The sequence below is a fragment of the Rhinatrema bivittatum genome, chromosome 15 (assembly GCF_901001135.1).
Source record: "Rhinatrema bivittatum chromosome 15, aRhiBiv1.1, whole genome shotgun sequence".
Lineage (NCBI taxonomy): Eukaryota > Metazoa > Chordata > Amphibia > Gymnophiona > Rhinatrematidae > Rhinatrema > Rhinatrema bivittatum.
This window is the reverse complement of record NC_042629.1, coordinates 56,066,023-56,078,145: the sequence shown is the minus strand read 5'-3', so window position 1 is coordinate 56,078,145 and position 12,123 is coordinate 56,066,023. Positions and strand designations below refer to the sequence as shown.

Sequence of the window (12,123 nt, the reverse complement as noted above, 5' to 3'; positions counted from 1 at the left end):
AGCTTGTATTCAGGAGAGAAACCATGCATTGTTTTTGTTTCCTCTTCTAGACTGCATTGGACCATGGAGTGTTAAATTGTTTACGTTACTTGCGTAGGAAGCGGGAAAGCAAAAAACTCTACAAGAGACTAGAGAAGGAGCTGTGCGCGCAGCCCTCATGGCCGCCTTTGAATGAGATCATCTTTGCCAGTCCAAAAATGTCAATGAATTTCAGATAGCAACAACTGGATGGCTTCTATTCCATAGATGCCCGGGCTGGAACCACCGGAGGTTCCTGGCTTCTCAAGGAGTAACACATGTTGGGATCACTCATGACATTTACGATTAAAGCCCAAGAACCTGAGCACTCCAGATGTGTGCTGGACTGAAAGTTTGCAGAATCATGTTGTGCAGCTGGGATCTTCCTTGATGAGAATATCCAGTGCTCTACACGGTTAACCTCCAAGAAAGCTCAGTGCTTGGGAAAACAAAGACGTAAATACCATGCCTGTACTTGAATTCTCCTGGTGTAAAGTTGATTTTTCATACAGATATAGCAGCATCTCACGTCCAGTCGTTGAAGAGACTCCTCCAGAAGACATGATGGAGGAAAGGAGACGCCTTAATTAGATCTGGAGCCATCCGCTGCTTTTCCTTTCCCGGAGTACACATCTGAATTTTTTTTATTTTTTTTTTAACTTCCCATGGACGGTAGCTTTACAGCCACATAGCAGGTCCCTTCCCCCTTCACTTGGATCTTCTGTGGTAAGATACCAGTCCTGGGAGCACAACCCAACCAGTGATGCTGAGACACTGAAATTTGTCCAGTATTTGAATTTAGTGCAATTTCCCACTCAGAAGGCAATATCTGCCTGATAGTGTTTCATGTTCTTGTCTCCTTTTAATACCGAGAGAGTAGCAGACAGGATCTGTAGCATACTCAGGAAAAATAAGTGTATCATTTTACTGGAGCCCTTTCTGACTTCTTTTCTAGCAGAGAGATGTGTGTGCAATAGAAGCTTTCTGAAATTAGTTGCCTCTCCCTCCGAGTCCTTCAGTGAGATCAAAGCTTGCTGTGGTCCTGGGGTCCAATCTTTAAAGATAATTAGATCCTGACAGCAAAGAGCCCTGGGAACGCTTGCTATCCAGCATTATGGTTTCAGCTCATTGTGCCTTTGATTCTCACAAGGTCTCATTCTCCCTCCCGACCCCTATAGAACTTCCATGTCCTTCCATTATCCTTACCTGAGTGCTGCTTTAACCTCAAGACCCAGCGCAGAGCAGCACATGTTATCTTAACCGCAAGTTTTAAATTTCTGAGCTTTTCCCAATCTGGTGGTATCTGTGGCATAGTTTTTAGTATCATGGAAATAAAATTTGTGATGTGTCAAAAGTTGCAGCACCACTTATGGAATCCAAAACTAAATGCTGCCGTCTTTGTAGATGCAAGAAGAGAATTTGGGTTTGTTTTTCACAGGGAACAAGTTATTGCTGAGGGTGATTGGGTTATATAATATTTGATGCAGTGAGGTTGTGTATGCATGGCAATACTTAATGAAGAAAGAACCTTATAGCGTGAAAAAAACTCTGAGACTGAACATCTATTCACTCTTAATTATGTTTGGATTGAATGCTTTAGTCAGTTGTAAAAATAGCCATCATACAGATGGTCATTACCTGTATCATAGACAATGGTTACTCTGTTCCAGTGTCTGATGTAGTATAATCATTGGTCATGTGCTGGGTTTTTTTATATATGCAAATAAAATCGAAAGCACTTATCCCTCTGTTTCTTTTGTGCTCTTGATCACGAGCACAAAAGAAACTCAACCGAGATAAGTGCTTTTGACATTTTTTATTTGCATATATATTTAAAAATCCGGTACATGACCATCAGACGCTGGATCAGGGAGTAACCATTCCTTGTGATACAGGAAGCATCCATCTGTATGACGGTCATGTTTAGCTTGAATGTTTTATTCAGACGTAAACCTAATTGAGATTGAATAGATGTTCAGTCTCTGAGGTTGTGTACGCAAGTTTGGAAGGGAAAAAATGATCTTTAAAGATATAAATGTGGGATATAAATCAATGTGGCTGTGTGGCATGGCACTGAGCAGGCTATGTTCAGAAGATGGAAGTCTTTCCCTCCATTCATTCAGGGTATAGCCCTGCTGACACTGCATTTTCATGACAAGAATCCAGCTCCAGTATTGAAAACGTCCTTCAGCTGCCCCTGTTGATGCTGTCCGTGTATTTGTGTGACCTCTGATCATTTCAGCAGCCTGCTGATTTTCCTCAGTCAGTAGGAAGAGCTTTCGGAAACATTTAACGCCTGTGTTCAGGAATGAAAAGCTTCCCAATAAAAAGGGGGGGGACCTTGACGGATGATTTTGTTTAACTTCCACCTGTGTGCTCTAAAATAAATATTTTAAGGGATATTGATGACCAGACTTCCTGGAGGGCTCTTGTGCCATATCTCACAGTGAAACTCCTGGTCTCTCTGTTGTCCCTTCCCTAGGCTTTTTCTGCTGCATGCATGGTGTACTGCCTTCTTAGTGCATTAACTTAATTGAACCTAAGTACTCTTATCTCGCACAGAAAATATCCATGAAGCTCCTGTTATCACCCGGCCTGTGCACGCGTACATGTGTGCATGAACCTGCTACAGTGTTTCATGGAAGGGGCAATAAGCAAACTGGTTTTTTTTATGCCAGTAAAACACATTTTGATTATTCCCTCCTTATGGTACAGGGGGGGGGAGGGGGGATGTGCTTTTACCTGCTTAAAATAAGTGCAGGGACAGACTGGGGGCGGTGTAAAGGAATGGGTAGCTATTGCATTTTCAGATCAACGCATGCACTTTTCTGGCACGCACACTAGTCCCGCTTCAGTGGGGGTGAAATTACTTTGTCCTCATGTTGTGTGCCTTGGCGGAAGTATCATTATTGGCCTCCCCGACTTGCCTAGCTGCTTTTGTTTTACATAATTTTAATGTTAATTTTGAAAATAGAGTAAGCCATGGTAAAAAGACATTTTCCATGGACAAGCAGGACAATAAAAAGCCACACAAGCGTGACATCTGAGGGTGCCCAGAGGGAAAAGCTCGCTGAGCTCAGAGACGCTGAAGGCTTTTCCGAGCATGCATGGGGGTGTCCTGCACAGTCTCCCCCGCTTGGGTTTCTTCAGCCTTTCGCTCATGCGAAAAGATGTTTTGGCTCTCCTTAGCTCATTCTTTTCATTTTTCTCTCTTCGTTTGTCGAAGTATGCTTTCATTTTTTCTTTTGCAAGTATCAAAAAAAGTAAACTTTATTAGGTTTCTCGGAGAGAGAGTGTCTTACCTCTAGTTCTCTTCATGAGAGATTGCAAGCTCGACATCAAAAGATGTCCTCGCTGGTCCTACAAGATATCTTTAGTGGATCAGCATGATTGCTGCGTTCACTGCTTAGGACGAACCATCCCATGATCTTAACTGCATTGCTTGTGCTCGAATATCTTCATGAGTGACATTGCAGAGGGGTTAGGAGGAAAGGTTTGCCTTTTTACAGATGATACTGAGGTCTGCAACAAAGCGGACACGCCTGAAGGACTAGAGAGAATGAAAAGTGTTTTAAGAACTCTTTAAGTGTGATCAAAGGTTTGGCAGCTGTGATTCAGTGCCAAGAAGTGCACAGCCATGCACCTGGGGTGCGTTAATCCAAAAGAGCAGTATGTGATTGGGGGGGGCGTAAAATTAATGTGCATGCACCAGGAGAGGCACCTTAGGGAAATGTCTGGTAATCTGAGGGGCAGCAAAGCAATGTGATAAGATGGTAACTAAAGCCAAAAGAATGCTAGGCGGCATAGAGAGAAGAAGAACCAGCAGGAAAAAGGAGATCATGCCCTCGTGGAGGAGTGTTGTTTTTTTTAAGGCCTCACCTGGCGTACTGTGTTTACTTCTGGAGGCCATATCCCAAAAGGATAAAGACAGGATGAAACAGAAGGTGACCAAAATGGAGTGGGGATCTGTTTCAGAAGAACTGTGAGGAAAAGCTGAAGGATCTAAATATGCATATCCGGAAAAGAGAGAGTGCAGGAGAGATTTGATATAGACCTTAAGATACTTGACAGGTATCAAAGATGCACAGATTTCAAACCTTTTCTGCTGGAAAGGAAATTGTAGAACTCTAGGGGTCATGATATGAAGCTCCAAGGGGAACGACTCGGAACCAATAGCAGGAAATACTACTTCACAGAGAGGATGGAGAGGTGCCTGGCATTCCTTCCCAGAAGCGCTGGTGAAGGTGAGAACAGTAAACGAATTCAAAAGGGCATGGGACAAATACTGAGGATCCCTAAAGGCTTGAAGTTGAAAACAAAGAAAGGGGTGGAGTAACATTTCTGCATGAGGGGTAACCTGCACACAGCAGCATTTCCTACCCTTAACAGAAAGTATGGATGTAAGCTGCACGGAGCGGTAATTACTACCCTTACATGGAGGTGGCACAGCAGTTACTCCCATAAGCAAATTGCTGGGCAGACTGGATGGACCATTTGGTAAGATGGCCTGGGGTAATACTCCAGAAGCCTGGACTTTGGGGGTTCAATATGATAAATTAACCTTTCAACCTCCTATTTCTTTAATGAGGATTTTCTTAAAATGAAGGCAACTAAGACAGATAAGGGGAAGAATGCATTTTGGTGTATTTAGATCAATTGTACAGGCATTGGTAATGCCAATTTTTGATTACTGCAGTGAGGCTCTGTTGGGGGTAACTATGAAGAACATACATTGTCTCAAGGAGATGCAGAATATTGCGGCCAGGCTGGTGTTTGGCTGCCCAAGAAGATCTAGTGCACTGGTTGCCTGTTAAGGAAAGGATTACATTTAAGATCATGACCCTGATGTTCAAGGTCAATCAGGCTAAGGGTTCAAGTTATTTAATAAGCAAAGTCCAGAGGCGTATCAAAGTGAATATTGCATTCATCAGAAGCTGCGTTGTTTATGGTTCCTGGAGTAAGAAAGGTGAAAAAGGTGGGTTCAAGGAAAAGGATGTTTTCGGTGTTTGGGCCCAGAGTATTGAAACTCAGTGCAGGAGTTAAATTATTTAACTTTTAGAAAGAATGTCAAGGCATTTCCATACCTTGCTTAGTTTTATATATTATATTTTTATATACTTACTGTATTTTATATTTGATTATTGTAAACCACCTTGATCAGCTTGCTGTTTGTGCGGTATAAAAGATTTGAAAAATATAAATAAATAGATTTGATATACTAAAATGTATTCAAGCCCCAAAACAAACTGTGGCTGTTCAGCTCACAGAGTACTACATGAACTCTAAGCCAGAATGTGGCAAATGCCTTTGTCTACATGACCAGGAGCTAGAAGGCTGGAGGAAAGGTATAAATAGTGCAATACAGCTAGGAGTCTCGAGCAGGTTGTGCCTTTGGGTGAAGCAAAAAGCTGTTTAAAAGAGCAAGGTTTTCACCAGTTTCCTGAAGGATTTGAGATCTGGGACCAGTTTGATGGGAGGTTCCAAAAAGTGAAACCGTCTTAGAGATACTACTGAAGTTATGCTGTGAAAGGCAGCACATTAAGGACATCAGAAATAATCCCTTGATGCAGGAAATAGCTTCCAAAATGTGGACCGTGTTGGGATAGATCAAGATCGGAAAATTTGAAAGATTGGAACTCTCATGGCAGTTTTTTCATTGGAGCTAAGTATTTTATATAAGCTCACCTTTTTCACGACTCGCATAAAATTTTTTTTACAAAATGGTGATACGGGACAGATAAAAGTTTTTTTAGCAGTGAAATTCTTAAAAAAAAAAAAAAATAAAAAAAAAAAATTAGAAACAAGTGAATTGAATATCTGTCGCTTCTATGCCGCTGTGTTGAAGGTCCTCACATTTCTAAGATATTGAATTATTGTGGTGGGTTCTGTTTGGCTTTTGGGAAGTATTGCATTAAGATAATGTTTAAATTTTTTGAGCAAGATATTTACTTTGATATTTTTAATTAATACATCACCTAGCCCCTTCGTAGAAGGTGATTCATAAATCAACAATAAGGATGGACAGGGGACAATCTGGTGTCAAAGCAAAAGAAACAGATCTTATTAAAGATCACTGCTCCAGTCTGCTTAACTTGTAAGCAGCTACCACTAAGCAGCCATCTACAGGTCAGTCTTGATACTGCAGAAGGCAGCACTACTATTCAAGAAGCTACCAAGCCTGGTCTATTCAACGACCTTGCCTGCAACAGGGCAGGCTGTAATGGAAGAGCAGAGTATTTGTTTTCCCATATTTGGACAACTGACTCAGAGTTTTGTGGATCAGCGGAATATAAATTGTTTAAATAAATGTCTAGCCATGCCTTTAAGAAGCTCATTCTTCTACACTTTGTATAATTTCATACTCTCCAAAGCCTAGGATTCATCCATTTCCCCCAAATTCAATTTAGAACCTACTTACGTAAGACTTCATAGGAGCCCGCTTGGACACTATGCAATTTCTGGCATGGTGGCTTGAATCTTCAAATCTCCTGAGAGGTCAATCTTTTCACCAACCTCTGTTTCAAATCGCAATAATCAGATGCCTCCAATCGAGGATAGGGAGCTCATGTGAACAACCTCAAGAAGCTTTGGCCTCAACAAGGTCTATGCCGTACGAATCACCTAAAGCCGAGTGCAATCTTCAGTGCTTTGAAAGTATTAATTATTTGGCTGAAGGGGAAAGTAATGGTGATCCAAACCGACAACCAGGTAGCAATGCAATTCTACATCAACAAGCAAGGAGGAACAGGCTCTTTCAAGCTGTGTTAAGAGGTATGCAAGACATGGAAATGTGCAGTTTCCCAAAGAATGTACCAAATAGCTGTCTGTTTCCTGGAAGGCAACACCAGACATACTAAGTTGTCAGTTGTAACCGCATGAATGACCATTGGACCATCCGGTAGCATGAGAGCTGTTTCGGCGATTGGGGCAATCCACAGATACTCCGCTTTGCAACACCATTCAACAGATTTCCTACCTGTTGCTCCTAAAGACCAGCAAAGGGCAGTCTAGCAACAGAGGCTTTTTCAAGCACATGGAATCATGGTTTTTGTCTTCTCCTGCCCTCTTGCAGTTCCATTTATAGCCAAAACAATTCAAAAAGATGAGAGAGGTCTGATTTTTTTTTTTTTTTTTTTTTTTTAAAGCCATGATTTGGCCATATCAACTTGGTTTCTGTGGCTTCATTACCTCGCTCTTCAACAGCTATTACAATTGAGGCTATTCCTAACCCTGATCACTCAATGCAACAAGAATCTGCTCCATCCCAATCCTCAGTTTTTGGCTTTGACTGCATGGATGTTGTCACCTAGGCTTTTCTAAGTAATTGCTTACTAAATTGAGTAAAGTAATTCTAGCATCTAGAAAACTAGGAGATCTAACAACTTTATGTGGGAAATTTTCTACCTGGTGTTTAAGAATCATTGGGTCCCTTTTTAAATTCCCTGCTTCTCTTTTACTTCAATACATCTTAAGCCTGTTTGACTCAGGTTTAAAAATTAAGTCAAAGTGCATCGTAGCACTATAGCAGCAGACCACAAAAAAACAATGGAGGAATCCCTACCTCCTAGTAACCCACAGTTCCATGAAAAGCCTAACTTTTATATAAAACTCCCTATTAAAGATCCTTCAACTCATTGAGAGCTAAACATAGTTCTCCCTTGGTTTATGAAATACCCTTTTGAGCTTTTAGCAAAAGCAGATTTAAAATTCCTTTCTTAGAAGGTTTTGTTTTTGATAGCTGTAATTTCTGCCCAAAAAGTAAACAAATTGGAAGCATTCCTCTCAATTATTCTCCTGTTTTGTTTTGTTTTATTTAAAGCAAAAATGGTCTCTCGGTCTCATTTAAATCACTATATAACATTGCTGATTTTTTTCACAAGACCACACACAGGCTCTTTATATGCTGGTTTGCAAAAGCGCCTTAAAGGTAGATGTGGCTATTTTATAACATGCGCACGTCTGTGCGTGCATGTTATAAAATAAGATTCCCGTGCGGGCGGGTGGCCCGTGTGTGTATGGGGGGGGGGGTTTTTAAAGAATCGTGTGGCAACGGGATTGAGCTTTTCCCAATTCCCTAAACCTGTCCTTCCTCTTCCCCTCTCCTCCCCAACCCCTAAATCTACCCTAACTAGCGTGTTGGGTTTTTTTTTGTTTGTTGAAGAACTTACCCGCTCCTCTGAAAAGCTTGCTGGGCAGACTGGACAGACCATTTGATCCTTTTCTGCTGTCATCACTAGGTTACTAAGGGTTTCCACTTAGATTTCTGATTGCATCTCTTATTGCTATACTCAATTGGACAACATCAGTGAGATGAAAGTGCATCAAGTCAAGCTAAGGTGGCTGTGGTAGCTCTTTCTTTGCTCTGCTTCCTTAGAAGATATTTGCAAGGCTACCACCTGCTCTTCTGCTCATTACTGCCTAGAAAATACTTAGTTTGCTTAAGCGATTCTCAAGTCTATTCCTTCAACATTCTCTTCATCATACAGGTTGCATGGCTTTTTCACTATGGATGTGAAAGCATAACGGAAATTTTCGTGTAACCCTCAAATTAGGAGTCTGGGTATTGTCCTGCTTTTCCACAAAGAAATCAGTTGCTTACTTGTACCAGGTATTGTTCATTAAACAGCAGGACAAACCAGCCACATAATCCCATCAACATTCCCTTTGAGCTGAAGGTTAGCGACCTACAACGACTGAGAGAGCTTTTTTGTCTTGGCTCTGTTTGGTTGATGTCACCCCCACTTGTGGGGATGATTTTCTTTTGTTCTGCTGTCTGTGGAGAACACCTGTTACAAGTAAGTACTTTTGCTATCCGGGTACGTGCTTTTAAGTTTTTCACATCCATAGTGATTTTATAACTTCCTGAGCAGGAGACATATTTTTACACATTCCCCCCTTCCCCCTTCTAAAATGGACCACCATCCTGTCCAACAGTTGGCTTGTTGGGGGACCTGCTCACAATACATTGGAAGGGAAGAAAGAGGGCTTCAAACTTCTTTCTGTGCATTCTGGGCCTCTCGTCTGACTTCAAAAAGGTGCTGAGATTAAATGTTAATCTTTCCCGGCGAAAGAGGGTAAATAATGGTGTCCCACAAGGGATGGTGAATCAATTAATAATCTAGAAAAGGGAGCAAGCAAGTGAGGTGGCCAAGTTTTCAGATGATAAACTTATTCTGGATAACAACTTAAAATCAAAATGTAGAGTGACATGTTCTTAAAGAAATCTCTCATTGTTGAGTGAATGAGCAATAGTTTTGCAGATGAGTGTTTAATGCTGACAAATATAAAGTAATGCAGCTGAGGGGGAAAAATAGCCAACGTACACAATAGTTTGGCCATTACTGCTCAGGAAATTAATCGAGTTAGTGGGAGATAGTTCGCTAAAATCATTGAAAACATTGAGTAGTGGCCGAAAAGACTATACGAATGATAGAAATTTAGAAAAAAAAATTTCAAAACAAAATGTATTTTATGCCATTATAAAAAAAAAAAAAAAAGGAATTCCCCACCCCCACCCACCTCCCATAGTTTTGGGCATCCTGTCTTAAAAAGATTATAGCACACCTTGAAGAGGTAAGGCAAAAGATGCTTAGAAGTAGAGAACAGCTTCCATACAAAGAGAAACTCTAAGATCCAGCTTGGAAAAGGGGTGACTGAGGGAAGAAGCTGCGATAGGGGTATAAAACCCCAAGAGATGCATGGAAAATAAAGAAGGAGCGTTTGGCACACTGGGACGCATAGTAAAACACTAGGGGTACCTGACAAAATTATCAAGGTGGCAGACTTAAAACCAAGAAGAGGAAATTACCTATTGGCTCAGCACAGAGTGTCTGGGTGAAACTTGCTGCTGCAGGGATAGTGTGGAGGCAAATGGTACCACTGGGCTCAAGAAGGGACAGAGGAAGGTATGGAAGAGAAGTCATAAGAGTCCGGGGATGGTGCCTTGGGTTCAATGCACCCCTGATCCATGACTGCTGGGAACAGACAGGGTGTGACGGGATGAACACTTCTACACATGCTCTCTTGTATGTACGCTCCCCTAATGCTTTCCCCTTGCTATGGTGGGGAGGCAAGACATTGGATGAGGTAGACCTGAGGTCCGGACCCAAGGTGTAATAGAGGGTCTCTTAAAGTTAAAAGTACCCAGCTGGAATGATTACTGTCCAAGGATTGCTCTGGCTTCTTTTAAATCTTAACCCCAGATTCTCCTGCTCAGCTTTATTGATTTTAAACATTTTCTTATCCTTTGCCCAGGATACTTTGATTATCTAGTAAGCTGTAAAGAGCACAGACTTTCTCTTATGTGTGTTTTGTACAGCACTGTGTAGGTCAAGGCGTGCTACAGAAGGGACGCGCGGCAGTAATGTGGGGAGGCAGAGAGTGCAGGGCCGGATTTCTGCCTGTTACAAACTGGGACCACTTTCCCTGACCTCCCCCTGTGTTTGTACAGCATTTTAATCCGGCGATGCTTCATACATTTTACACACAGGGGCGCATAATGCCCAACAAATACTTGATGATTTTTTTTTCTTTCAGATTTTTAAAAATGTATTAATGGTATAAGACACTCAAAGTTTTAAGAGCGGTCCCATGGTTTTAGGGTGACTGGAACATTCAGATGACCACCTTCTCTTGCACTAAATTAAAAAAAAAAAAAAAAAAGTGAAGTTGTGTCTTTATCACCTAAGTATCAGAAATTTGCTTGGTAAAGCCCTGTCCACCTTACAAGCCCGGCTTAGCTTGAAAATGTTTCTTCTCCTACAGGGCTCTATTTATTTATTTATTTAGATTTGTATATTCTGCTTTTCTGCACTCCAAAGCGGATTATATTCAGGTACTATAGGTATTTCCCTATCCCCACAGGGCTTACAATCTAAGTTTGTTCCTGAGGCAACGGAGGGTAAAGCGATTTGCCCAAGATCACAAGGAGCGACAGTGGGATTTGAACCCTGTTCTCCTGGTTTGTAGCTATTAGGCTACTCCTCCACTTTCTATTTGCACTTTAGAAAAACACAAGGGGACGGTAATAAAGGGGGAAAGAGTTCTATGTTTTTCTTTTTATAATTGATCCCTGGTACTAGCTGACCAAGGGGTTAGTGGTAGTAAAAAAGTTGAGTTTTACTGTGTACCCAAAATTATTACGCATTTAAAAACAAACAAATCAAGTGCTAGGAATATGTGTAAATAATCATTTGAGTATCTCTAGGAATTGGTTCCATTATTGAATAAATTGTAAGGTGTTGGAATGGGATGATAGAGGCCAGGGCCCAACCAAAATCTGGCCCTGTAGAATTGCTGCAGGAGATCCAGAGCCAGTTGATGCATCAACCGTGACCTCAGTCTCTGCAGCTCTGGGCTCGACTGCTTTGGACTGCCCCAGACCCTGTACAGCGCAGCCATGCAGTTCAAGTTGGGCCAAATGGCAGAGGAGAATGAAGTGGCCCCTCTGCTGCTCCATTCCTGCTGTTGATCAGCATGGGGGGGACCATAGAAAAAAGGGCAGGTAGAGAGAGATGCTGGGGAGTGGAGGGGCTAGGGCTTGGCTGGTTGACTCCTGGACTGTATCCTTAGCAGTGTAGACCAGAATAACAGGGCATACTGGATGGTCTTTATCTGTATCCTCCCTTGTGTTACACTTAAAATATGGAAGTTTTTTTATTTTCTGCTTCATGTCATGACTGTTTCCTAGTGAAACACTTACACTCATAAGTGTGCCTCATGCACAGAAGGCAAACAGTGACCTGAAAGGCAGATGGATTCTGTTGAATTTATAAAGGACTTCTCAGTGCCTGCAATATTAAAAATACATATTTTTGAAACAGCCTGACCAAAATTATGTGATACCCATAATGTGATTTTTTTTGTTTTTACAAGATTTTAGGGGGTTCCATTTTTTTTCTTTTAAAACGTTATTTGTGAACCTGTAGCTGAAACACTGTTGTAATTTATACTCTTGCCAGCCAAATGTCTGATTGTATGCCACAAGCACCATGCTTATGTGTAACGTGAAAAAGATTTTTGATATTGTAATTTAAACGAGATCTAGATGGAAAGGTTTATTTTATTCTTTAAAATTTATATAAATGTAATGCAGTTTGTGAAGTA

At 41.4% G+C, this 12,123-nt stretch overlaps 1 protein-coding gene across 9 annotated transcripts in view; it reads left to right on the top strand.

Annotated features, from left to right (window-relative positions):
* ATP13A2 (ATPase cation transporting 13A2) overlaps positions 1-12,123 on the top strand; it is a 135,288-nt gene extending 123,165 nt beyond the window's left edge. For all 9 annotated transcript variants that reach the window (XM_029577867.1, XM_029577863.1, XM_029577865.1 and 6 more), the window contains one exon: positions 51-12,123. In XM_029577867.1, the coding sequence (XP_029433727.1) occupies positions 51-218 (168 nt within the window). In that variant the 3' untranslated portion in view covers positions 219-12,123. The remainder of the gene's footprint in view (positions 1-50) is intronic.